The following is a 26,442-nucleotide window of genomic DNA, read 5'->3' on the forward strand; positions in this document are numbered from 1 at the left end:
GATATTTCTTCCTATTAAAAGAGCGTGTACACCTGTTTTAGATGATTCAAGCAGTTTTAGATGATTCATTGTGACTCTCTTGAGCACTCAGCATTAACAATCCTAATTAACTTATCTGAGAAAATTCTATCCCCCCTTCTCATACTGGATAATTAAGTAAAGCAATTACTGTTTAAAAGAAAATAATTTCAGTTAGTAAGCAAGATCAGCAAAATAAACCTCAGAATACTTCTCTCTTAATTCACAGTTTTCTGAAGAATACCAATTCTTGTCTTATTTCAATATGCAGAGCTTCCTGGGAGTATATCTTGCTATCTTTTTCCCCACTATGTTCATATCTCTCCTGAATACCTGCAGGGGTGAGGGTGAAGGGGCTGAATTTTGGATGGCTCAGCATTGTGACTGTTTGTTATCAGAATTACAACAGAGCTGCATCCATCACTCACCAAAGTCAGTGTGAGCCTTTCTATTCAGTTTGAACTAGATTTTAGGGAGTTGCTGTCTATCTGCCTTTACCATCTGTAACACTGATGAACAAACAAGAAAATAAAAAAACCCCTGTCCTGCAGCGCAGGAACATTCTGAAAAGATGCTGAAAGAGCTCAGAAGCACTAAACAAATGTGTCTTGGAAGGTAACTTCCCTGAGATTTAGAGAACTGTACATCTCTGTTGACATGCAGAGAAAATTCAGAGCTCAATAGTGCTGTCATTCCCATTCCCACTTGACAGTTATCCATGAAGTAAGAAGCATCTTGCCTCCTGCTCTGTGGAAAAAAGCATGGAACCTGTAACTACCTTGGGACTTGGTAGCGTCCATGATAATCTCAACCTCATAGTGGATATATGTGAACAAGGAAAGCACTGTGAGCACTGCAAAATCTGGCCTTTGTTGGGAACATTCTTACCATATAATACAACATGATTGTGATATTGTGGTGCTCCAAAACTGAATTCATTGTGCTTTCACAAACGTGCACTTAGCTGTATGGTAAAAGCTGTAAGGAAGTTCAAGCATGGGGAGTGATTTTAAGGTATGTTTCAGTTCTGTGTCCTTTTTACCAAATTATTTAAACTTAATTGTGTGAATTGCTGTTACAGCTTTAGCTAAACCCTTTGGAAAATCCTATCAAGAAGCTGAAATTAATTTTGAGATTATTTCCTTGATCTGTGAAGAATAACAAAGCATCTGTTTCTCTGATACACTTTACATTAAAGCTTTATCACTCTGGCCCAAGGTGAAAAATAAGCCTGTTAGGAGTGTGGAACGTGATGTGCTGAAAGCTCTGGAGAGTATTAATAAATATGAACAGTGAGTCACAGTTTGTAACATGTGCATCTTTTTCATTCCAGTGTAAGTTATTTTTCACATTGTAGGTCAAGGGCAGTAAATACCTGTCCCACAAGTACGTGCCAGGTGGCTTGGGTTACTGGCTTCTTACTGTGTGACCTCTGCGAGCAGCAAGTTGGGTGTTTCAGACATGTCCCTATATAGAATCAAACTAAAATAATGTGTGGCTTTGAACTGGGAGGAATTTTCTCATCTCATACTAAACATAAGGAGAAGCAAAGCTATACTGTTTTTGAAGGAAGCTATAGGAGCCTCTTCACATCTCAAAAATCTTTTCTGAGACGTAATTGCTGAGCTGTTCTTAGTTTGTGCACATAATATTTCTTTTGTTTGAACATACTTTTATATTCCTCTAATTAAGGTGTATTTTAGGGGTTTGGTAGTTCTGCCTTTAAAATATTACTTTATATGTAAGGTAGATGCCTGGATGAGTCAGAAAATGATACCATTGCACATAGTTTCATTGTAAATGAGTGCCCAGCTGTCCTGCATACACCTAAAATGGATATAGGATCAGTGATGTGCTTGTTCCTAATATATCTCTACCAGTTCCTGTAAGAGACAGATATATTTGGCTTAATGTAGGGTTTATAAAGCTAGAAGAATATTTTCAAATCTGAGAGTCTGATCAGTAGCTGCAGAGGATGATCTGTGATGGCTTTACTATGGAAATGCAGAAGTGCAAAGTCTTTATGGCAGCTTTGGCTCATTAGAGTGCTTTTGATCATGAAAAAGGCTGTTGGATGAGCCAAGGCTAAAGGATCATATGTTGGAAGAAGCAGTAATATCAAAGGTTCTGCAAGGAAAAAATAGGAGGAGCCAAATCCACTTGGAATGTCACTCTTAACAGTGTAACTTTGCTGTCCAGTATTTTGTATCCATCCCAGATACAGAAATGTCACAGCAGCAAGCTGGAAGGCTCAGTGCCCACTTCTGTCCACAGCATTCCATGCAGCCAAGTAAGAAGAGAAGTTTATTAGCTGACCCTGGATCTCTCCCTCTTTATTTTGCACAAAATGTGATTAATTAGTCTTCAATCAAGAAAAGAACAGAATGTGGGTATTCTAAGCTGTGAAAAAAAAAAGTTAAACATTATAGCCCATTACTGCAATTTGTGCAACCATCATAAAGATTTATTAGGAAGACCACCCTAGTCCAGACTGAGCCCACTCTGTTCTGCACTCCCAGCTTTAGCCTATGTTATGCTGCTTTGGAATTACTGTGCAAGCACCATCACTGGTTTATGCAGAGGTGCAGGAATGGAGCATGAACATACCTTTTTTCCCTACTGTGTACATACCAAATGGAATAAAATATCCTGCTATGGATATCCCAGAAAACATGTAATGCATGGCTTGCTTTGTTTCACGTGGAATAAATTAGGAATGACTATTCCAAAGTTAATTGGCTTACACCCCTCTTGGCATAATGTAGGTACAGTCATATCTAGGCCAATACTTTGTTATATACAAAGGCATTTTCCTTAGTTTTAGATTTAAACATTTACCACTATATTCTTTGGATCTTCTCCAGCATGTAAAAGACTTAAAAATCAGTCTTGCAAAACCACCTCTGAGGGTGGCCTGAGGAGAACAGACTTCATCCCTGAATATTCAGTATCTAAGAGAAAAATATAGTCTCTACCACTCATTTGCTATTTTCAGATGAGAACATACTCTGCAAATCCTCCTTTCTTCCCTCTGCTCCCCCCTCCCTACACTTTGGTAGTAGTACTTTTAAGGATGCACAGCAATAAAATCGTGTTCAAGGGTCAGCCAAAATACCATGGTACCCCACTAAGTCCTAGTGGATCAACTATAATCCCTGCATTTTTTCCTTTCTTAATCATGTTGGGGTTTTTAGGCAAACATTTACCTTTTGTTCTTATTTGTAGATGGTCTGAAAAGAGCTGTAGTAATCTTTTGTAAATATCTTTTGCCCTTTGCAGTCTACAAAGTATTGACTTTTTTCTGTGTGGTTGGTTTTGATGTTGTTTGTTCTCTTTCTCTTCTTCTAGGTCATAACCAACACCGCTGCCAAGTTAGTATCACCTCTGTGTAGTGCCAGATATTTGTGTGACACTGTGTGTGAAGATGTGTTTTCTGGGGTAGCATGATCCCCTGCGTTCCTGCTGTGTCTGCTTGCAAGTGCAAGTACTTTTTTAAACATCTGCTTGGTGTGGCAGGCGCCCTGCGCTGCCCCTGCTGTCCAGCAGTGCTCCCGCTTGGCATTTCTTGGTGATGCTCTAATGCTGTGAATGGAGCTGCCACCTGAGCCTACTCAGTTCTTCTAAAAGCTTTCAGGTGGTTTTGCTTCTACTGGCAGGTTTTTCTTTAAGTTATCTTCATGCCTTCTGAGTTTGGTGAGCATTATCTGAGCCTTTTTTGGTGTGTTATTAGTAAAGTACTTTCCGCTTCAATGTTAAATTAATTTCCAAAGTCTGCGAAAATTTAAATTTAGGTCGGAGTAAGATACTGGTACAGAAAAAAAATATACAAAGTGATTTACCTTGATAAATCTATTGCCCAAAAAAGATATAACTATTGATATGAAAATGTGATTGGGCTGCTTTATTTAGGAGAGTTCCGAGAGTCCTCAGTTTTGACCTTTAGTCTTTCTAAGGGCAGAGGATTGTCTCTAAACTCTTGCTTTTTGCCTCTGACCTGGGTGTTGTCCATAAATTGCTGGAGACTGGGTTAAACTGAGTATAAAATAAATAATTCTAATAGTTAAATGTCAAATTTAAACTCACAGTACAAAGTTAGAAGTAGTAGAATACATGAAGTAATATTTAGTGCATATAATTTACAGTGATCTGGCATTCTCTGTTGGTTTCAATGAGGTGTGGGTGTGATGATGTAAATCCTTTGGAGTGAAAAACCCTAGCTAATTTACATTAATTATTCTGACAGGATTGTCTTAGAAAGCAGAAGTTACTTTATAGGGGTATTTGTAATCTTACTTGCTTTGGGATTTATTTTTCCTAATCCTTTTCTAGCTTGGGAGAAAGATCCCATTCATTTGCAGAGCTGCAGCCTTACCTCTGCCACTTGTCCAAGAGCCCAGCACCCCTTACAAGCACTAATATCTTCTGTTTGCTTCCAGAGTTAGAAAAAGAACTCATCAGTTGGAAATCTGTACTTTTTTCTGTTATTTTTATGGTAATTCTGTTACCTTCAGTGGAAGTTTTGCCTTGGTGTGTGTAATGTGACTAAACCCTCTTGAAAGACATCACTAAAACTGTTTAAAGATCACAAGTGAAAGCCCAAATGACTCCTGCTGCTACCATGAGGGAAGTTTAGGCTGTTCTAACATTAGTAGCTTTGATTTCTGTAACTGACTGTGGAAACCAATTGCTTAGAACATTATTCTTTAAAGGTGGCACATTTAACCTCTGTCTTTTCATTCACACAATCTTCTCAGATCTTGGCTTTACAATCTCTTCAGTGCTTTCAACAGTGTGAAAGAAAGAGAACACTAAATTCAAGATCTTGAGGACCTGTGTGTTTGTAATTACCATGTGATTGTTTAGGCTATTACAAAGAAAAGAGATATTGTTGTTGAAGTCAGGCATGTGCATGCTCAGTACAGCAACCTGCACGTCTCTGCACATCACCCCTCAACAGATGATGTCAGTGTAATTATAGAATTGTCAGAGTTGATGAATAGTTAAGGAAGATGTATTTTAAATGTGAGAACGTCTTGGTAAAAAGACAATTTTCACTTTTTGAATGCATAATGCAGGTTCCAGTCCCCTCCCTTAAAATGTTGACGCATGCAACTGAAGGCTGTGGCTGTAATGCAACGTGTGCACCTGTGTGTCTCTGGTCCTTGAGCATGTGGCTGTCAATGTTCTATCAAGGATTTGCAATGATATGTGACTGTCTCTCTCTGTCCATCTTCAGTCAGGGCATCCCACCAAACAAAAGGCTGAAAACATAGTGGAATCCCCTGGCTGGCTTCGGAGGTGGCACAGCACGTGTGATAATCTCCAGAAAATTAAGTCAGATTGCTACCAGCCTTACTTGATTTTACTTTTTCCTCCATGCTGGGATGAGGGTTCAGTTTTAACTCTCACCCTCTGGGGCTGCCCATGGTAAACAGGCACACTGTTGTTTGTGTAAAGAGGAAAACTTAGTAATAGCCAATAAACTTACAGTTTAATGTCTTAAACTGAAAAGGAAAATTGTTCCAATCAAATGGGATTAAATTTTTCAGCATGTCTTCTGCAGGGGGAAATATATCCATTTCTAGCTTTTGGGTTCAGTTCTACATGAAACATTTATGAAATATCTGTTATTTCACAAAGGAAAGAATTCCCAGTTTTGTCCAGTTTGGTGAGTGTATGGAATCTCTCCTCCTGGCATCCTTCTGCTTCTGGCAGGACAAGAACAGCAGACCAGAGATTCACCTGATCTCCCATAGGTTGAAGAAGAGCAGCTACCTCAGCTGAGGTTTAGCTTGTTCATTGGAACTCAGGGCACTGCTCAGTCCTAGCTCTAGGACTATGTACAACTCAGCCCTACAAGAAAACCAGCTGCTCTTTGGTTGCAGTCTGACATGAAACTGATTCATTCTGGTGTCATGGGAGCTTCACCTAACTTGCTTTTGGGGCTCAGTCAGCTATAAAATCTTTCCTCTTAAATGGAGTCACTGGAAACTAAGGCAACAACTCTTCCAACTGCAGTTGTCCAGTTGGTTGCAATGTAAGATATTTTGATCTGGGACTGAGCATTTATCATGTCATAGCAGCACTTGGGTCTGGCCATACAGAGATTTTGGGAAGATTTAGTCTTTGTGAGGAAAGTCTTGCAGATTAAAAGGCACAAGTACTAAATTTCACTGTGATTAATAACCCAGACAGAAAGTACCAAAACCCTCTAAGTAACAGACGACCTGATATCTGTTCACTCCACTGCACTTTCTAGACCTTTGTAAAACCCTTCTGAAAACATGCATCGAAGAAGGAAAAAACGTGGGAATTCTCTGCACTGTGTATGTATGTCCCATGGGCATGCATATATACAAACATGTGCATGTTTGTATACACTTAGATGTATACGTGCCTGTAACAACAGAATTTTAGTATATGTAAGTATCACACAAAATACTTAAGGATTTTTTGTGATATTTTAATACAGTGACAGCTATTTCACCTTTTTTTTCATTTGTATACATCGTGAGCCGACCCAAAAATGACATCCATTAGCACAGCCATCTTTTTGCTGTGGCTTGGTGCTTATGTTGTTGGCTCTTCTCTGATGAGAAGCTTTGCTGGTGAGATGCCATGAACAGAAGTGCACACTCCTCTCTTGGTGGTGCTTCCCTCACTTAACTTCACGCCTCTCTCCTTTCTTCCCCTCCTTTCCCTGTGGAACCTCACCCTTGCATAACCCAGCACGGACTTCACGGAGCGTTTCAACCCCAATGTCCTGAAGGACTCTGCCCTGTCTACACACAAACCCATTGAGGTGAAGGGCCTTGGCGGCAAGGCTACCATAATTCACGCGCAGTATAACACCCCGATCAGCATGTATTCCCAGGATGCTATCATGGATGCAATTGCAGGCCAGGCACAAGCCCAGGGTGGAGAATTTGCTGGGTAAGGTTATTTCCTTCTGTGGAATGCTCTTTCTCTGCATGATACTTGTAACATCCCTACCTGCATGACGCATTTGCTCTTCTTGGACTCCTTCTTTTTTCCTGGGGTATATTACACACATCCTAGATGGTGTTCGAAAGCACTTCCACGTTTTGAAGTTAAAAGGATGGATCAGTAGAAAATCATAGCATGGTTTGTTGTTGGAAGGGACCTTAAAGATCATCTAGTTCCAGCCCCCCTGCCATGGTCAGGGATACCTTAATTTAACCTAGGTTTTTTGGTATTCCTCCTAGAACTGGTAAGCCCCATAAAAATACATCTAGTGCTCTGTATATGATATTGGATGGGTTTTCATTTTTGATGACTGTGATTTATAATAGCCACAATTACATGCATAGCTCAGAAAGGACAGAAAGGGGGGGTGGAATTTTTATTGATACCTGAAGAATGCAAAATATTTATTTAGCACTGGCTACTGGTTTACTTTTCAGAACGGAGTGTTTTGCTGTATTTTCCCTGTCCCTAGCTTACATACAGTACGTGTTTTACACATACCCTTTGGACTATGGCAAAATCCACTGATCTTTGATAACTCTGCTTTTCCAATGCATGTTTCTGGACATCTTACCTGATTAACTTATCTAGAGTTGTAATAACTTTACTGAAATTACATATGCAATAAATGTAACGAGGTTTCTCTCTTACCATGTGTGCTTCTACCCAAAATAGAACTTGCCTTCCTTTGATATGACACCAATATACAGGTATAGCAAGACACTTTAACGTAGTTTCTTTTCCATATGTTAGCTGCAGGCTTACTCAAAATGAGGATGATTTATGTATTTGCTTGTGCTCCCTTTTACTGGCCATTTTTCTCTCTTTTTATAATTATTTTTCTTTTCCTCTAACTTCTTGCCTCAATATTGTTGCTCATCACAGCTCTCCCTCATGATGATCACAAGCAACACCTTTAGCTGGCTTTGGCCATGACTCAGTGAATCTCCACAGGTGTTGAGTAGACTCATATTTCCAATTAGTGAAGTACAAAGAAGTTCATTTGTGTTCTTTATAAGGGTTCACATCCTTCATAAGCGTGGATTATATGAGACATTTTATGATACATTGGCACTTTCTTGAAATGCTGTAGCATTACATGATGCAAATAGTAGTGTTTTAAAAAAATACCTATTTAAATTATCAGATGATTATAAAGTTAATGCTGAATATGTTTATCCTTTTCATTTTATGTTTTCTTCAGTTTCCTCTGATATTCTGAACTTTAATTTGCAGTGGAAACCAAGATGTTTTTTAGCTTGCTTAATCGATCAAGTCTGAGATAAGATTATGCTTAATGCAGAAGTATTTGTATGAGAATTTTTTAATATAAAAGCAGACCAAATTGTGTGCTGATTCATTTTGTCTCAATTATCAGCCTATAATTTGGTCTCAGTTCTTAATTAATCATCTTAGTCCTTTTCACTTGTGCACAAGTGTCTGTAGGATGGTAAGCACACTCAGACTGCACATCTAAAGGGCAGACAGCAGCTGGAAACAGTTTACTTACTTTATCGGTGATGGACAGGCTTAAGACAAGAATTCATTTTTCTGGTTTGACCATTTGAAATCAGTGATGATGTAACTTCATGAGATCAGAGTCAGTCTCTTGTCACTTAGAAAATAAGCCACTCTTAATGGCTCACCATGGAAAACATAAAGGGAAGAACATAATTTTTCATAGAGTGGTTACTCAGACTCCATGCTGAAACTTAAAGATAGAAAATTTTGAATGCCCTGATTTTATATCTCTTCCTATTCTATAGTTTTGGGGTTTTTTAAATTGCTCTTACTAAACCAAGAACCAAGAGTGAGTTGGCTGCAGTAAAACCATTTGGACAGTGCATTTTGAGTACATTTCTGTCAAACCACTTCTAAATTCCATTATGCAGTTCTAGCCAAATTTACAAGTCACATAAGGACATAAATCTAGCACCTTTATCAGGAATAAGATCTGACAGTTAAAGTAGCAGAATCAATAATGTGATAGTACAAACTAATGTCTTGTGTGTCCTCTACAATAAGTCAACTTCGCTGGCTATTTACCAGTCTGCATGAACTTGTCTGTTGGGTTGTGGGGTTTTTACCTCTTAGAGCTTTTTTTAAATAGCTGGAATCAGTGTAATATCTGATGTCAGAATATTTTGTTGTATGTCTACAGGGGTAGAAGACTGCAGTGTTCCTAAGTTTCTACTTAATAGCTACTTAATTTAAATCTGAATAATGACTCCAGGGAGTTATTCACGTAGTAAACCATAGTTTATAATGAGCTCCAAAAAATAAAATTCCATTGCTACTTATTCAGAGAGGTTTGACTGTCTTTAAAGCTTGTTTTAATGTTAAGAATGTGTGACTTAAATGATGATGAAAAAAAGGAAAATCATTTTTATTGACTCCTACTAGAATACCTTAAGCTCTAGAATGAAAACCTCCGACAGCTCTAACCCATTTGGGAAGAGGTTTTTTTTCAGTAGCATCAATTTAAAGTAATATGCTTAAAGATGCATGATATTTCTGCACATCCACACCCAGATGGAAAGAAATTAAATTACAGAGAGGTATAACAGAGGTATTAACATGGTTATGTGCATCTTTAGGCTGTCTGCAAGAATCAACTGTCACATTTAGGTTTATGAAATGCTCATAATCAGCGGTGCACTATATTTTACACTTCCATGCTGAGTGGCTCCTATGTCCTAGTTACTCATCCACAATATAATTATGATTTTAAAAAAAGAAGAAAGCCTGCTGAATTAAAGACAGAGTTGGAAATACTCCAATGCATTGCATTAATTTAGTTCAATTTATATGAGCATGTTTCACTCTGCTGGGGAGGTTAATTCACCAAGCTCCATTTCCTGCCTTAATCATCTACCATACGGGTATTAATATGTCATATTAATGCCACACATTGCTACTGTGAAATTTGTGGTCCAGCCTCCAGCTCCAGTTTTTTAACAATGCTTGAGTTAATGGCATATCTGTACATAAACCTTTAAACTGCTTTTTTGTATATTGGTCATGATATAAAAAGAAAGCATTTCAGCTAGAGGATTTAAAGAGAGGAATTTGAACTTTCTGGGGCTTGCACACAGCTGTTGCCACAGTGGTCCGTGGTTGAAATCAGCAGCACTGTCTATCCAGTGGTTTATTATCCACTCTACAGCTGGGAAATTTCCTATCACATACAGCAGGTTTTTAAACTTCAGCAAGATTAAAAAGTCATTGTGGGGATACGACGTTAAATGTTGGCCCAAATCAGGCAGTCACCTATGGCAGTCATACAGGGCCAGGTTCTGGGCATGAAGCACCCTGAAGCATCTCTGGGGACTTGAAAACAGGGTCATCTTTTGGGGAACATTAACATGACAGAATAGCATAGCCAAGTGTCAGAAGCAGCAGCACAAAAGTCCTGAGAGTGTTGCTGACTTACTGTTGGTATTACAGAGAATCTCTTTTCCATGCAAAGACTATTCTTGCAGAAGGCAGAACTCACTACAGCAGTTTCTTTCCTGCCTCAGCAAGCCCTTCAGCCATATGTGATGGGCCAGAAGAGGAGGACTACTGCTCTGTCTCCACTCTTCCATCTAAAGAAGGCTATGTCCATTGCTGCATACAGGAGCAACACTAATGGAAGCCACTGATGGCACAGCCTTCCCGAAATAAACAAGTCGGCATTCTGCCTTCTGTACCTGCTAGTGTTTGCATATTGTAAAGATTGTGGTCTAGGAAACATGAACTAAAATAGGAGCTGGAAAATGCTGCTCCCTCCTACAGGCCATCTTTCACACTGAGAGACTTTTTTACCTAACTTGTATATTTTGTGGCAGAGCTTAAACTGAAGATTCAAGTTTTTTCCTAAATTCACCTTTCAAAGCTGAGTTCCACCCCACAGCTGATGGTGCTGAAACACACAAAAAAACTTGACTGTGGTTTGTACTTTGGTGGCTCCTCAAGAAAGTGAGAAGTTTGCATATATGAGGGTTATGAAGAACATAAATACATGCTATTATCTGTAAATCCATCAAACCAGTGTATATTAGACAGTGCTGAAGGAGTGTGTCAGCTGGGAAATACTGATATTTAAAGCACTACCTGATACACATTTTTCATCACACTGTATGCTATTGCTGTATGTAGGATGTCAGACATACTTCCTAGCTTTTTCTTGACTCCTCTCAGGCTTTCAAATCACAGACCCAACTTCTTTGTAGATTTTCTCTGCACAGTGGTATCTCAGAGAGCACTTACTTCGAGCCCAAACCAAGGTAGAAACTGTTGGACCAAGTGGCCCTTAACTTTTAACAGAAATGTTTCTAAGTTCTCATGAAGTTGAGCTTCCTGCTTGCAAAGGTCTTTATGGAATAGCATAAAGCTGTTACAATAAATCACTTGCTTCAAAAATAGACCTTGTATTTAGGGCAACCATGGAGCCAAGTTGCTCCAAGCACACATCATCCCCTCAGTGTATATTTCTGCAGCTCTGTTAATAGTTAATTTTAATTCTGCTATGCAGAAGTTATTTTCACTGGGAAAAAAAAAAAAAGCTACTGAGTTACTAAGCCTGTTTCTAGTCTACATCATAAATCAAAGAGAGGTTACCTCACTTGTGCTACAGACCTGTGTAGCTTTGATTTTAGGTGTGCACACTGGGTATGTCACTTTGCAAGATGATTAAGCATGTTTTAAGTCCCTGAGATACATTCTGTCATTAAAGATTTCAGATACTACTTATATGTGCAAGTCTTGGGTACAAGTCTAGACTTCTTGTGCTTCACATATTTAGTAGACAATGAATCCAGACTATGGCAGATGGAAGTTTAATTCAGTTTGAAAAAGAATCATCTCTAGAAAAAGCTATAAAAGCCTACTACATTATTTTTATAATGAAATATGGGTTTTGTTTCTATCTGCAACCTTAAGGTACACTGGCCCAACACTGTAATTTAAAGACATAACATAGAGCAGTACCAATATGAAGTCATTTTTACAAGAAATAATATGGAATAAAAATGGTCAGAGAAGTAAATGTTTTTGCCTGGCCTACTCTCCTTTATCACTACAGATTATTCTAACCACTGTAAGCTTGTGTGCCTGCACTGGCTGAGGAATCATGAACAGGTATTTCCAAGCAGATTTGAATGATAACAGGCCCTTTCAGAGATAGAATGAGCCATAACATAAAATTGATCTATGTATCTTTTAAGAAGTGATCATTTCAAAGCCATGTTGGGGATGGCTGGGTGAGAAACTGGGACCAGAGAGCTGCTTCCAACGTTTCCCTTTCTGAATTGCAGTGCCCTCCCTATTAAGGATACTCATGTGGACAGTGCCTCTCCAGTGTATCAGGCTGTACTTAAAACTCAGAACAAGCCTGAGGATGAGAGCGAGGACTGGAGCCGCCGCTCTGCCAACCTGCAGTCCAAGTCCTTTCGTATCCTTGCCCAGATGACTGGAACTGAGTACAGTAAGTTGAATGACAAAACATCCCCCTCATCCTGATTTTAGATTCATGTTTTTCCTTGCTGCCCTGGTATTGGCCACTGATACTCAGGGAAGACTCATGTCCAGGCTCATGTAGTTGTCAGCAAGGGTGAAGATCCTGGATGTAACTTGAGGGAATTCAGAAATCAAAGTGAGCAATCTCACCTTAACGCTTTATGAAGAAAATTCTTTGGTCCGCCAGAGGTCTCGCCATAAAAGTATAACAGATTGTACAGTAAACGAGCATTTGGGACCCCATAGTTATTCCTACTTACAAATCAAGTCTCTTAAGTACAATCTTTGGGTTTTCTACAGCCTAGACATACAGAGCTGTCCATTCTTTAGACAAAAATGATAAACAAGTAACAGTCATTTGTACAGTAACACTTACAGAAGTGACTTCTGGAGGTCAAAAAAAACCATGGATCACCATTTGTATGGAATCTATGGCTCTGTCAGCCCTGTTGTCTAAACCTAGATCTGATATGAATGTCATGGAGCTGTAACTTTGTTGCTTGTTGCCTATGGAAATGTTGTTATGGTTACCTGGTACTAACCTCACAGGTGGTTTCTGATGTAGAGAGAAGGAAGGTCAGGGCCTTTTCCCGCATCAGGGGGAAATATTTAGTATTTCCTCCCCCATTAATCTGCTGCTGCTGTCTCTCCTGCTTTGTACAAAACAGCAGGACCTCTCTGTAGAATCATTGCCTACAGCTGTGAAACATTGCTAGTAATGAATGGGAAAGTAGTTGTAATAGCTACTTTCCTGCTGACATCCTCCTTCCTGTCCCTAGGGAACCGCTCCTCTTCATGATGTTCTTACAAATTCCACTGCTGCAAAGTCATGAATGCACCTTTAGATATGCTTTTGATATGTTTCTAAAGAATTTATAATACCATAAAGCCAATTCCTTTCTTTCTGTTTTTTAACTGAAACATTTTTTTCTACAGTGCAAGATCCAGATGAAGAAGCCCTGAGGAGGTCAAGGTAGGCAACTCCCTGTGAAAAATACAGCTTTATCCTTCCTTATAACCCAATAATGTTTTTAAATGGCATTAATATGAAGTTCCTTTATTATATTTTTATCCTAAATTATTCTAATACATTTACTTAAAAAATCACTAAAATTAAAATGCTGATACTGAGAGGCATTTGAATGAGAAGGATAACAAATTAGCATGCTTTTAGGAAAAACAGTGCAAATTTCCTGATGTGTGTGATCAAATCTGAAAGCTCTCTGCTCATGCAACTTTCCTGTACTTTTCTGAATGTGTGAATGTGATGAGTTCCAAGCCCTGTGTAACTACTTGACTGTGTAAGTGGATAAAAATATATAATGTTGTGATGGCACTGAAATTTGTGAGCAATTTATTTGGATGACCCTCTGATTGACATTTGATTTTCCTTAAATGATACAGTAAAGGAATTGTTTCCATACATACCCATAATCATTAGCTTATGTTTTGTTTGGAATAATATGACCTACATTTGTAGAATATGGAAGCACAGGACTGCTTTTGCTAATGGATAAATGTATTTGTTTCATGGGATGAATCAAAAATGAATGAAAAAGTGGATATGTTCAGAGATATAATATGGAATTAAAGATTTATCATCATCCTGCATAGCCAGGAAATAGATGTATTAAAGATTCTTATGTTGAGCTTAAAAACTGCAGTGCAATCAGGAGCATCCTGCATGCAAGCCTTACTTTCTGTTTGCATACTTCAAATCCCTGTTTCACATTAGCTGCTCTAGGCCACAGGCTGGGTTTGATGTGTTTGGTACTCAATCCACCTCCTCTTCTTTTTCTGTTTTTTTTTTTTTTTTTTTTTTTACTGCCATGTGGCTTCTTTAAAGGTTCTGAGCTTTTGATCACAGTGCAGGTTACAAATGTTGAATCAGTGAGAAAGATACCTGCTATCTTCCCTGTGAGAATACAAGAATGCTTTCAGTTGGTATCTGCTATAAACCTTCCCCTGCAGTTCACCCAAGTTCATGGCTGGGTGCCCAAACATCAGGCTTGACGTTATAGCCCTCAGGGATTTATTTCTTCCCTCAAATGTGCAAGCCTAATTCTCATTACATGTATTGTGCATTATCTGTTTTGATGTAATAGCACACATCCAAATCCTTATTATGATGGGATTTAAAGCAGTGTGCTGAACTTAACAGTGCCACATTCATATCTGAGAGTAATATGTTGTTTTTAAGAAATAATATCTCTAGGTGTAGTCTGTGGCTTTGGAAAATAAAAAATAGTGGAAACTTTACATGGTATATGTTGACAATAATTATCTGGTAACACATCAACACATGTAAATTGCACAATCTAGCCAGTGTAACTTCAAGCACATGACTGTGTGCACTGTGCTTTGCACATTTTCTTTAGGTATCACTGTGTTATCCTTTTCTTTCCCAAGGACAGTGCTGGTTATGTTTAGGCACATCTGAACAGGTTTAAGGTATGCATTGATAGTAGAGGCATCAGGGAGCATATATAGGTGCTTACACAGGGACTGCAACTGGTGTGAGCTCTGGTGCCAGGAATGAAGTGGGGTCTCCTTCCTACCCCACTGACAGTGCTGGCACCATCTGGGTGCTTGATACCCACCTCAAACATTGGACACAGTCCACTGGGGATTTGGCAGCAGGGCTGTGCAGGCATCTGTCATTGTGGCCTCAGGCAGGCTGTGAGTGATCTCTCTCTGGTGCTTTCTCTTGTCTCTTTGTGTCATCTCCTCAGTGTAGCCAGCAAGAATTGCATGGAATGGTGATCAAGTTTCTTCCAAACACTTGGGAGTGGGGGGAGGAAAGATGTGGCTTACTCTTGGCAGAACTGTTTTACATAAAAATAGTCACTTTTAGATTGCTGCTTCCAACTTCATGACATATGTTCCGAAGAAAACCCATAAACTTGGGAATTTTTGGGTGGCAGAAAATTCCTTTCAGTCAGTATAAATGAGTGTGTTGCATGATTGTCCTTTGCTCATGCTACTGCTGTTTTGAAGACACGCATAACTTGCTATGAAAACTTTTCATTGCTGGTGTGACAATTGTTATGGAATATTTTCTGGAGAGATGGGATCCATTTCAAGCCAAACAGATGTTTCTGAATACCTTTTCCTTGAATGGAGGGGTAATATCTTGAAAGCAGTAAGGGAGTTCTTAAATTACGTGTCAGACCCACTGGAGCTAGTATATTCTGGTATAGCTGGAAAAAACACCATCAGGAAGTTTCAGCCAGGAATACTTTATGTCTCTTAATTACCTAAAAGCATAAAAAATAGTTTGAGAAGTCCTACATCAAGACTCTGTTAGGACTATTACTTGCATGACACTGTGTTATTAAGGACAAAAGATTCAGAAATATCAGTGAATTTGTTGGCATTTACTCTGTTTATTGTTTTGTGCTTTCCTCAGCCCGAGGAGTAAAACCAGCCCAGTCTGCTCCTTTCTGTTTGACTGGTTTCACTCTTGAGTTCCACTGTATTAACACAATTAATTGTCTTGTGTTTTGAGTGTAAATAATGAGGAAAAAATGACCTTGTTTGCAATGACTGCAAAAAGTTTTGTAAATAATGAGACCATTTCATTTTTCATTCTGTTTGATGTACTTCTCCTTGACTGTGCTATCATCACACATCCTCCTTCTTCCCCTTTTTATATACAAAAGCTGAATTTAAACTATAGAGGATCTAAAAAAGTTTAAATCCTTAGAGGTGCTGAACATGGCTCGAGCACCCCAGTCTGCAGTTAGGGGTGGCAGGAGGTGGCCAGTACTTCACAGGACTCTGCTTTGAAAATCCTGTTGTTCTGCTTTGTGATACAAATGACCAGAAATACCTATGCAAATGTCAACACTAATACTCACTAATTCTGAGGAAGCTATAGAAAAGTACTGCTGAAACCTGGGGTTGATGGTCCTTGCAGGAAGGACAGCAGGTTATATATGGGCTGACCTAGGTCTTACGGAATGGAAGATAATTGCATTCATTTTGCACTTGTATGAGTTAATTTTCACTGACTGCTCAGTTGTGTGAGAGGGAGGGAAAAGCCAAGAGAAACTGCTGGGAGGAAAACAATGGGATTACACTGCATTTCTAGCAAAAGCAGCCCTGTAATACCAAGCACAAGTCAAAGAATAAGAAGTTATATCAAGTTACTTCTCAGAAATACACAACTGCAAAACCTTTTACGCATGGTCCAAAAAGCATCACCCAGCCTTCACTGTGCTGATTTGAAAGCTGAGGAAAAAATCCAAATAAATTGCCATTGCCCTCGTTGTAAGGCAGGGGAGTGGTAGCCATGGTCCCTAACCCCTTTCTTTCTCCCTCCTTTCTTTCTTCCGTGTATGTGCGTCTCTCTCTGTCTCTCTCTCTCTGTCTCTCTCTCTCTGTCTCTCTCTCTCTCTCTGTCTGTCTGTCTCTCTCTCTCTCTTTCTTCATGCCACAGGGAGAGGTTTGAAACGGAACGTAACAGCCCACGCTTTGCCAAATTGCGCAACTGGCATCACGGCCTGTCCGCGCAGCTCCTTAATGTTAAAAGCTAAAGGCCCGCAGTCAGAGGGCAAACACGAGAGAGTTACAGGAACACATTAACTGCTGCCCTGAGTTAGAGCCTGAGCGTGTCACTCGTGCAAACATGTACTGCCAGGCAGTAGGTTTCTGGTTTTAGCCTGTTAGCCATTCACTGTCACCAAAAGTGAAATCATGATACAACCCAGGTCATATTCTTCATGATAAAGTAGTTTAGGTTTTTTTTCCTTTACTATCTTAAACTTCAGTACACAGCAAAGCATCACTATTGTAGTCTTCTGACTTTAATTCTAGAAGAAAATGAGAGGGAAGTTATTGACAGTATTTCTTTAGGAGGAAGAAGAATGAGACTTTCACTGAGTTTTACTGATGTAAAGATAATGAAGTAGGAGAAAGAAAGTTGAAAAGGAAAACTGATTGGCCTAGACTTTGCTAAATGTATAATACACTTAGTTTGCATAGTTGAACAATGCTGTTTGAAATAAGATATTAGCAATGTGAAGTTGTATTTCAATGTATTATACTGGCAGAAGTCATTTACTGAAACCATTGCTGTAAGTTTTGGGTTGGCAACTTTAATTTATCATTATATAAAAGTGAGAGATAGCTGGGGTTGCTCAGGATCTGCAAGGAAATGACATTTTGCTAGAGGCGATTTAGGAGTGAGAAGAATATATCATACTGCTGGTGCACTGAAGCTTTTAAAAGCATCTTGTAAGTTTTAAGGAATATGTTGCCCATTATGTATTGCTCTTGCTTTGACTCACATTTTTTTCTGTATATAGCAGCATGCTTTATCTGAAATAAAAGGTTTTAAAACTAAAATAATTATGTGCCTGTTTTACACAGTACTTTATTCTGTTTTAAAACAATAACTGCTTCAACTGATTATTGAAAGAAGGAGAACTTTTCTTTCCCAAATAACAAAATTTGGTTAAAAAGCTTTCCATTATTAGCTATAATTCTTATTGACCTTTAAGTTGTCTGAATTGGAATAAACCTGACAAAGCAGTTGACTTAGGTACCTTTATGTGGTAGCAGTAATTCCAATCAAAGGGATTAGTGCATGAGATCAGATTGAAACTGTTACACTTTTTGCTGCTTCCAGGTTTGTCTTAGCAGTCCATACAAGAACCAAGTTAATTCAAACTCCCATTTTTTTCTGTGTTATAGAAATAAGGAAAAGCTACTGTTCATGGAGAATTTTGCATGAATCAACCAAATACTGAAGTGTTTAAAGGGTTATCATACATACATAAAAGAACTAATTCTTCAGTATTATTTAAGAGTACATGAGCACTCATTCCTTTTAAAATGCGTTTCCCTTTTCTTAGCTAAGTATCAGAGCACTTCAGAACATGCTACTTAATTCACAACATGCATTTATATTTTCCTTAAGGGAGCACAAACAGATTCTGATCGCACTATCTTATCAGTACCTATGGTAAATCAGCATCACTGCATGAAATAAGAGCAACATTTTAACTTTTTCTGATTGTTGCCAAGAGCAACCTTTGGTGAACCAAAGTGGTGGTGAATTTTATTTATGTATGGGAAATTTTGGTAGAATTTAAAATATCAATAGGCAGTTAAGATTTTTTCATAAAATGTACCTAAGTTAAAAAATCTTCCAGTTCTAATTTTTCAACCAAATTAGATGTTTTTATTAATAGGTAGTAATACAGTCTCTTCACTGTAATAACAATTGTGTATCCGTAATGTTTTATGAATATAATACAGATGCTACTTGTTTCCAAGAGTCCTAGTGCATGTGTTAGAACAAAAATATCTGGCTTATATCTCAATGTTTACACTTAATGTTATTTTGAAAGGTATTTTCTAATAATAATTTTATCAGATATGAAATTAATGGAGATTTAATTAAGGAATCACCTCCCCTTAGCTCTGCTTCAGTGGTTTTAATGATAAAAATTCAGTGTGTATAAACCATGTAATCATATAGGGAAATAGTTTTAATCCTTTTTTCTGTAGGATACAGAATGGAATCTAATGCTCTCCTAGCTTGTAGAATGTCAATTCTTTATGCAGTTACAGGGGGAAAAAAGGCAATAGGAAAAAATCGTGGCTGTCTGGTAGCTTTTAGAACTTTTGCAATGTTAAAGACCTTTTATGAAGGTGCCTTCATTAATCCTTACAGCAAGATATTTACTACAGCTTATTTCAACTGCTTAGTCCAGTCCCTTTTAAAAACATCTCACAAGTGATGGACCTTTTGTTTTAAAACTCAGTCAAGTATTTCTATGTCATTTCTTTTTTATATTTAGACTAGTATTTCCTCAACTCTTACTCCTCAAAAATCTTCCTTTATGTTGTCATGGCGATCTTCAAGTCCAGAAAATTAATGTTATGGATCTTTTTTTGTATAACTCTGAAGAGGCCTTGGTTTTGCTTCCTGAGGAGGGGGCAGACTTTGTCTGTAATGTAGAGAAATTGGCCTGGATTTTTCCTTCTACTGCGTATCATTGCTAGTGACAGTAACAAACTTGGGCCTGATAAAAAAGCAATAACAGCTTTTTAAAAATGAGTAGCTTTGTTCTAGCAAAAGTGCAAGTCTGGCCTACTATATTTCTTTCCTAAATACAAAATTTGGTATGTGGCTGCTGAGTGACCAGCCCCATCTTACAGTGTTTCCTGAGCACTTGCAGAAGTCTTCTGTTTTGCCCAGGAAAATCAGTCACAGTTAATGGCAGTGAGGCTCAGAATAGGTTCCAGACTGAAGACTCCATGAGTCGTACAATTCTTTAAAACAGTACTGATGATAGGCAGTTGTATCTGTCCCATGCTGAATATATTTTGACCTGTGGCTGCTCTGCTGAGCAGAGGACAGTGGTTGGTGACAATACCGTCTTCTAAATAACCTCCATGTTAAAAATAAAGTAAAACACAGGATGTGGATAGTGATATGCACCCCCTGCCCTTCCCAATATTGCCAGTAAAGCATAGTGTTATAAGCATTTAATGAAGACACAGCAAAGCTGATGCCAGTAGGAAATCAAAAGCAAAAGGCCTTCCAGGTAAATCTGCTTGTCTGGTTATGGCACAGGGACATGCTCCTTTTCTGCTGTGGTACAAGGCTGTGTGATCTAAACTAACCTGTTTCCTGGATCCTGCTGCCCTGCCTTCTGCTCAAACAGCCCCCCTGACCTCCTGCAGTGCTTAGTTTGCAGCAGAGACACTGACTGCATGCAGCGTGTGCTGATGGGACGTGGCTGCACTGTGGCTTTAGGAGAGCGGCTGTGACAACTTGACCTCTCTTCCTTTCATGCATGACAAAACCACAAAAGGAGAAAGGTTCTGTGGCTCCTTCCCTTGCCTCCCTCTCTCCATGCCTGCTTGCACCAGGAAGGACAGTATGTTTTTGCTAATACAGAGGTCACTTCATTTCAGTTTCTCTCTCATTATGCACAGCTGGGTAGAGTATATCTTCCACAGCAAGGAACAAGTATTTTTGGGACTACTTTATCACTTCTGAAAAGTCCAACTCTTGCATATCACAGTGCTTTCTGAAACCTTCCTCAGGGGCAGAAGAGGTGACACCAATTTTTCACTTGTGCACTTGGGTTTCCACGGGAGCTAAGTTGATTTTGTGGTTTCTTTAGCAGTGTTTAACATGAGCTTCAGTGACTGGGATTACCATTAGATGTATCAGAAACTTATGTGGATCCTTATACAAATTTGAGTTGGTGAAGTTAAAAAGCCAGAATTTTGGTATGGTGCATGGTATTGCCAGATAATTACTTTCTTTAATGAGTTTGCCTTTAGTCAACAGCTTTCTACAGGATACATGAAAATTAATCGACTAAAACTTGCTCTCAAGCACAATAACATCCTTGTTCTGTGGCTGCTAATCAAAGCCATCTGACACCACCAAGACAAGCTAAGGCGTCTTGATTTCCTTCCTTGGTTGGCCAGAATTTCCAGTGATTAACATTGCTGACCTGCCCAATTGCCAAAAACCTCCTATCTGCTGCTCAGATTACCAAAATTGCTACTTTTGAAAGACATACCCTATCTTTTCACAACAGCCTGTGAAACAAAGGATACTTCTCTAGGTAGATTTCTCACTTAAGGAACATAATAAAGAAAAATAACTACATCAGTTTAATGTCTTCTAATCCCCACTTACCTTTTAACAGCTGAAGAGTGACAAAAGCATAGGAATAGTCAAATAACTCAATTAATTGTCTCCATGGAATTCTGAGTGAAATCAGAACAGAAAATTGATCAAATTTTCTTCCCCAAAATACTCCTGGGAGTTCTATGGGAAAAAAAATTATTTAGAAAACATAAATCCCTTGTTTCCGAGTCAGTTCCCTGTAGAATAAATTGGTCAAAAATAGTAACTGTAAGGTACAATGTATCCACGTGAATGTACCCACTTAAAATTGAAAGAGTGAAGCCTCCAAATGCAGTTGGAAAATACCATTAAACTTTTCTCAAAATAGTTCATAGAGAAAGTAATGCATAAGCTAACAGAGCCTGCTAAAGCTGAAATGAAACTTTGGGTGTGGGTGTACTGACCTATATGTAGCATCTTATCTTTACCACCTCAGTCTCCTGCATGTTCCTGTCCACCATGTAACTTTTGCATGGTCAGAAATGAACATTAACTTTCATTTCTACTGTGCAACCTTCAAAATTTTCATGTGCATCCTTCAGCTGATGCAGGTGGCTTACCAAGACACCAGCGCTGTCTCTCTCTGACTGCTCCCTTGCATTACCTTCAGTCCAGCAAGGGAAAAGCAGTTCTAACATGCAGCAGGTTTTCCAACAAGCATTGTAACTCAGAGGCACTCAGTTGGGGTCTGTGGATCATCAGCCTGGCTCACAGCTTGGCTTAGGGTGAGCTGGAGCATAGCACTGGCACTGCTTCCTTTTATTCTGCTTCTAAATTGCATTAATGTCAGCAAAATTACCCTAAGCACTAATAACTTCCTGATAGTTCATTTCCATGTAAGCATTTGCTGTAGCCAACCCAGAATGTTATCTGATTACAAATGAGAGAGAGGGAAGGTAAGAAAATCCTTAAGAGAGCTTATGAAATAAAATTTAATCTACATTCTGAAAGAATGACAACAGTTCTAATTCGTACCACTTAGCTATTGGATTCAGGAACTGAACAGCACAGACACATTGTTGTGTTTCAGGGGCAGCTTCAAACTTAGCTTAATGCCATGTAGAGGAAGTATGAATTTTCTTATCATCAATGTGCACAAATTAAAAAATAGGTCTGAAAAGACCTACCCCCTGAAAGTCAAACCTCTGAGTTGTTGTTCTTTTCTCAGCTTCCCTGGAGAAAAGTGAAGTCATCATGGAAAGAACACTTCAGTGAAAGGGGAATCATTTCCTGGTGTACAAAACCCAAACTTGTTGTGCATTGGTTTTGTCTGTAGTGGTCACAGATGCAGACTGAGAGTTTAGATCCTGTGCTCAGGTGCCTGGTGGCAGATCCCTGCACTTTACCAGTGGGGCTATAGAAAGCTAGAGGAAATATTCAATTAAATCCAATTGCACACTTAAGGCCAAGATAGGGAATAATTATCTGAATTAAATCCCAGCTCCAATTGCTACACATGCTCAGAATTTTGCAGTCTTTGTCTTATTATTTTGCAGTCTTTGTTCTTATTAAAGTTATGTATTTACCAATAAGATAAAATTTAAAATTGGAGTACGTATGCCAAATATCACAATGTAAACCTTGGGCTAGAGTTATCTTACCTTTCCCCAACACTGGTGCTGCTGTATGTCCAGCTGCATTTATTCTGTGACTGTTACATTTAACAGCAACCCTGTAAATGCCACTAAAATGCATTCATAGGAGGGGTTGGCTTGGCTGCTTTGATTGAGTCCCATACTACGTGTTGAGAATGAGTTGCTGGTTGTTTTTCACTGGATCTATGACAATGTGCTTTTCCTATTCTGTGGCACTGTCTGCACAAACCAGGATACCTTCTGTGAGAAAAGTATTTCCCTTTTTGGAAAGCAGACCTAGTAGGATATATTGCAGTTGTTTTGGCGTGGGCTGCTCACATTCTTAACTACAGTGGCTGAAAAAGAGAGACTAGCTCTTCTACCCTTTTTTGTGATCCCAAGCCGAAGTTTTAACTAAACCAGCATGACAGTCATCTTCTGTCCTCTCCAGTTAACTGCCTGTCATTTCTTTGTTTGTCTTCTGGTGTCTTCGTTAAAATAACAGAGATATAGCATGGGGGAAAAAAAGGCAAGCAACCTCAACAGTCTTATAGAGTCATCTGGTCATGGAAAAATCCTCAGCTGCAAATCCAGAAAGGTAGAAATAGCCTCATTGGATCAGAACAGCAGTTTATCTAGCTCAGTGTCCAGTTTCTAACAGTGTCTGTGTCTCATGCCTTTGAGACAAAAAATGTTTGGAAGGCAATTACAAAATAGCTTTCATGCAACTTTTCTCCCAGACACCCTATAAGAATTTCTTTTAAAATTACTCTGTAAGTTCTACTTCTTAAAAGGAAATTTTATTTGTAGGCAAATATGTTTATATAAATATATGTTAGGATGAAAGCTATCATAAGTCTGATTAGTCCTGCAAGTCCACACTATACTGTTAGAAAAACGGAATTTTTAATTTCAATAAATATAGACCCTAATAATCTATTTCCCCTTTGAAAAAAGACTACTGCATATCTGTCAGACTCTACAGAAGACTATTGGATTCTCAATACAGTAAAATACTGATTAACTGAACAGATACTTTTATGAAAAAAATCTATAATCTCTCATTAAACAGCGTGAGCTGATATTTTAAATACTCATCAGGGGTTAAGGAGAGTTTATTTCAGTTCTTTGCATTGCTGTGGACTTTCTTTTAGACCATGAACAAGTCTATTAAGTTTTAGTCTCTCATTTGTAAAATTAGAAAAATAGTCTTGCTGCATGAGAGTATAGAGGAAAAAAACTCAATTACAATACTCACTTTTTGCTTCAGTACTGAAAGAGTAGTTGAAGGACCATGTGGTCCCTTGGGACACCTCATGTTTCTTATGTCACCAGGTCTTCATTACACATCATATGATTCTGTCTCCACAACATTTTAGTGGAGCAGAGCAGAGCTTTTCAAGAGAGAGAGTCTGCATCCATTACTATCAGAGAAGGTAGATGGAAGGTGCACCACCTCCATATTTCAGCTTGCCTGCTACACGTGCATGTTTGGGAATCTTTTACGTTTGGTTCCCAAAAATAAAGTAGAATGGGAAAGCATTCCAATGTCCCGTACATATAGTTCAGATTTAACATACTCATTTATTGGAAACTCTCTGAAGATTCTCCAGGCTATTTTTAGGATCCAATAGCACACGCAAGCTTGGCTTACAAATGAATTTTGCCTTCAGTTACTCAAGCTATTGTAATTCTTGGTGTGTGGGAGAGAAAGACTCTGTTTCTATAATTTCACTCACTCTGTCTTTAGCAACATATCATATAGGGTATTTTTATGAGGATAAAACATTTCATAGTTTCGCTGTATAATAATACTGTGTAATTAGGAAGACAGTATATTGCATAAGTAAGTCTTGTTTGAAATACAGGTCCAACATTTAGTGAAATCTGCGGGAGCTGCACTGTTCTCTCAGAACAGTTGTTGACTGAGGCCCTTCTATCAAAAGCCATTTCAGTGGGGACTAAAAACAACTGCAAACAAAAGAAATCCCCCACAATAATTTTAAATCTTTCCCAGATAGCTCAAAACTATTATCCACTACTGTCAGTTATTGCAGCAGCCTGTGTAGACAGAGATACAAACAGCTCATAATATTCTGAGCCAAATTCTTTCATGTTGTGAAGGTATTGACTTTCCTGAGCCTGCCTGAGGGATGTATTTGGCTAAAAAGTAAAGTTATTTCTGCATTTAGTTAGCAAAAAATGTTTTGATTGTAAAGGCCAGAAATCCAATAGTCTGTTTTTTAAAATGCAACTATTGCCAGTCAGAGGCAATCTGATCTTGAGTGTTTCTTCTTGGTAGCCAAATGGGAATTACTCCTATTGACTGGGAAGAGAAATAGTTCCTGGAAGCAAAACCATGAAGAAGTGTTATTGTGCCTTTGAACTCATTTTTCCCTTTACTCTCTGCCTTTTCTTTTGCTTTATTGTGTGGAAGCATTTTTACTATACTTCTCCCTGTCTCTCTTTTTAACCTTCACAACTCCCCTGCCATCATCATCATTGTTATCCAATATTGTACACTTGGGGAAAATGCTTTTGTGAAATCCTGACCTCAAAGTGGCTTTGAGTCAAGGGTCTTCTTTTTGCCTTGTTCAGTGTAGCCACAGCTTTTGGAGCAGAAAAGTTTGGATCAGATTAATTGTAACAACAGAGGCTTAGCACTGCTTCAGCCTGACCCCAACTGCCTGCCTTTTGGTCTTGGCTGTAATTTCTCATAGAGCATTTGGTAACACTGGAGATAAACAATGCTGTACTTTCTTTCCAGGCCGTGACTATATTATTTAACATTGTTGCATGATTATGGCTTTTGATAAATTAACACTTCCCACACATGCACAGTCTCTAATCCATCCTCCTGCACCTTGTTTCATCCTGGCTTTCCTATAGCTGGTGTTGCAGTGTACTCACAGCTTGGTTACCATAAGACAGTGTTTGGTTTCTCATTGCTTCAGAGTGGTGAGCCATCGACCTCATTGGGGGATTTCTGTTCAAGGCAGGCTCTTTCCTACCGACCACAGGAACATCTTAGTCAGACAGACACATCTGAGAGGCATTTCAGGTCAACTTCTGGGTTTCAAAATCTGGCTTCAATTCATATATTTTAGGGTTACATTTCAGTTAGAGATTTTAAAAATTTGTAGAGAACACCTATGCCCAAGCCTTTGCTGATCTAAACTGGATTGGTTTTTATAACTTTATCAGAACTGAACTAAGGAAAGAATATGTGACTGAACATATATATGTAAATTTACATTATATATATTATATATAATGTAAATTTACATTACTGATAATAATGTGGAAAATATTAAGAATAGCCATCCAAACATAATGTAAGTTAATGATTGGGGCCCAGCAAACCCACATCATTCCTTTTTTGTTTTCAAAGGACGCTTCAGAAAGAAGGTTCAGTTGGGTAAATGAGGACATTTGCTTTTTGCTTTGTAATTTTAGATCTCACTTAAGAAAAGTGTTCTCATTTGGCATATTTCAGCTTTAAACCTGTTGAAATTTCAGCACAATTCCTTAAATAGGAAAGGATACAATCACCCATTAAATTGCTAAATAGTGAGACTATCTCAATTACTTAACTAACTGGATTTCAAACTCAGGTGTTTAAGGCTAATGAATTCTATTCTTTATGAAAATACTTGTGTCTTAACTTCTTACAGATAAACAATTGCTTGCATTTAAACTGAT

General features: G+C 38.5%; 1 protein-coding gene across 13 annotated transcripts in view; it reads left to right on the forward strand.

Moving 5' to 3' along the window:
- The window catches only part of LDB3 (LIM domain binding 3), a 116,280-nt gene that overhangs the window by 59,319 nt on the left and 30,519 nt on the right, over window positions 1-26,442 (forward strand). For 8 of the 13 annotated variants that reach the window (XM_069019142.1, XM_069019139.1, XM_069019143.1 and 5 more), the window contains 2 exons: window positions 12,303-12,472; window positions 13,441-13,477. In XM_069019142.1, the coding sequence (XP_068875243.1) occupies window positions 12,303-12,472; window positions 13,441-13,477 (207 nt within the window). Of the gene's footprint in view, window positions 1-3,366; window positions 3,390-6,747; window positions 6,952-12,302; window positions 12,473-13,440; window positions 13,478-16,945; window positions 17,857-26,442 lie in introns of those variants that run through there. The other 5 variants (XM_069019145.1, XM_069019147.1, XM_069019148.1 and 2 more) reach the window with 3 other exon arrangements.

Source organism: Aphelocoma coerulescens, chromosome 6, assembly GCF_041296385.1.
Source record: "Aphelocoma coerulescens isolate FSJ_1873_10779 chromosome 6, UR_Acoe_1.0, whole genome shotgun sequence".
In the NCBI taxonomy this organism is placed as follows: Eukaryota; Metazoa; Chordata; class Aves; order Passeriformes; family Corvidae; genus Aphelocoma; species Aphelocoma coerulescens.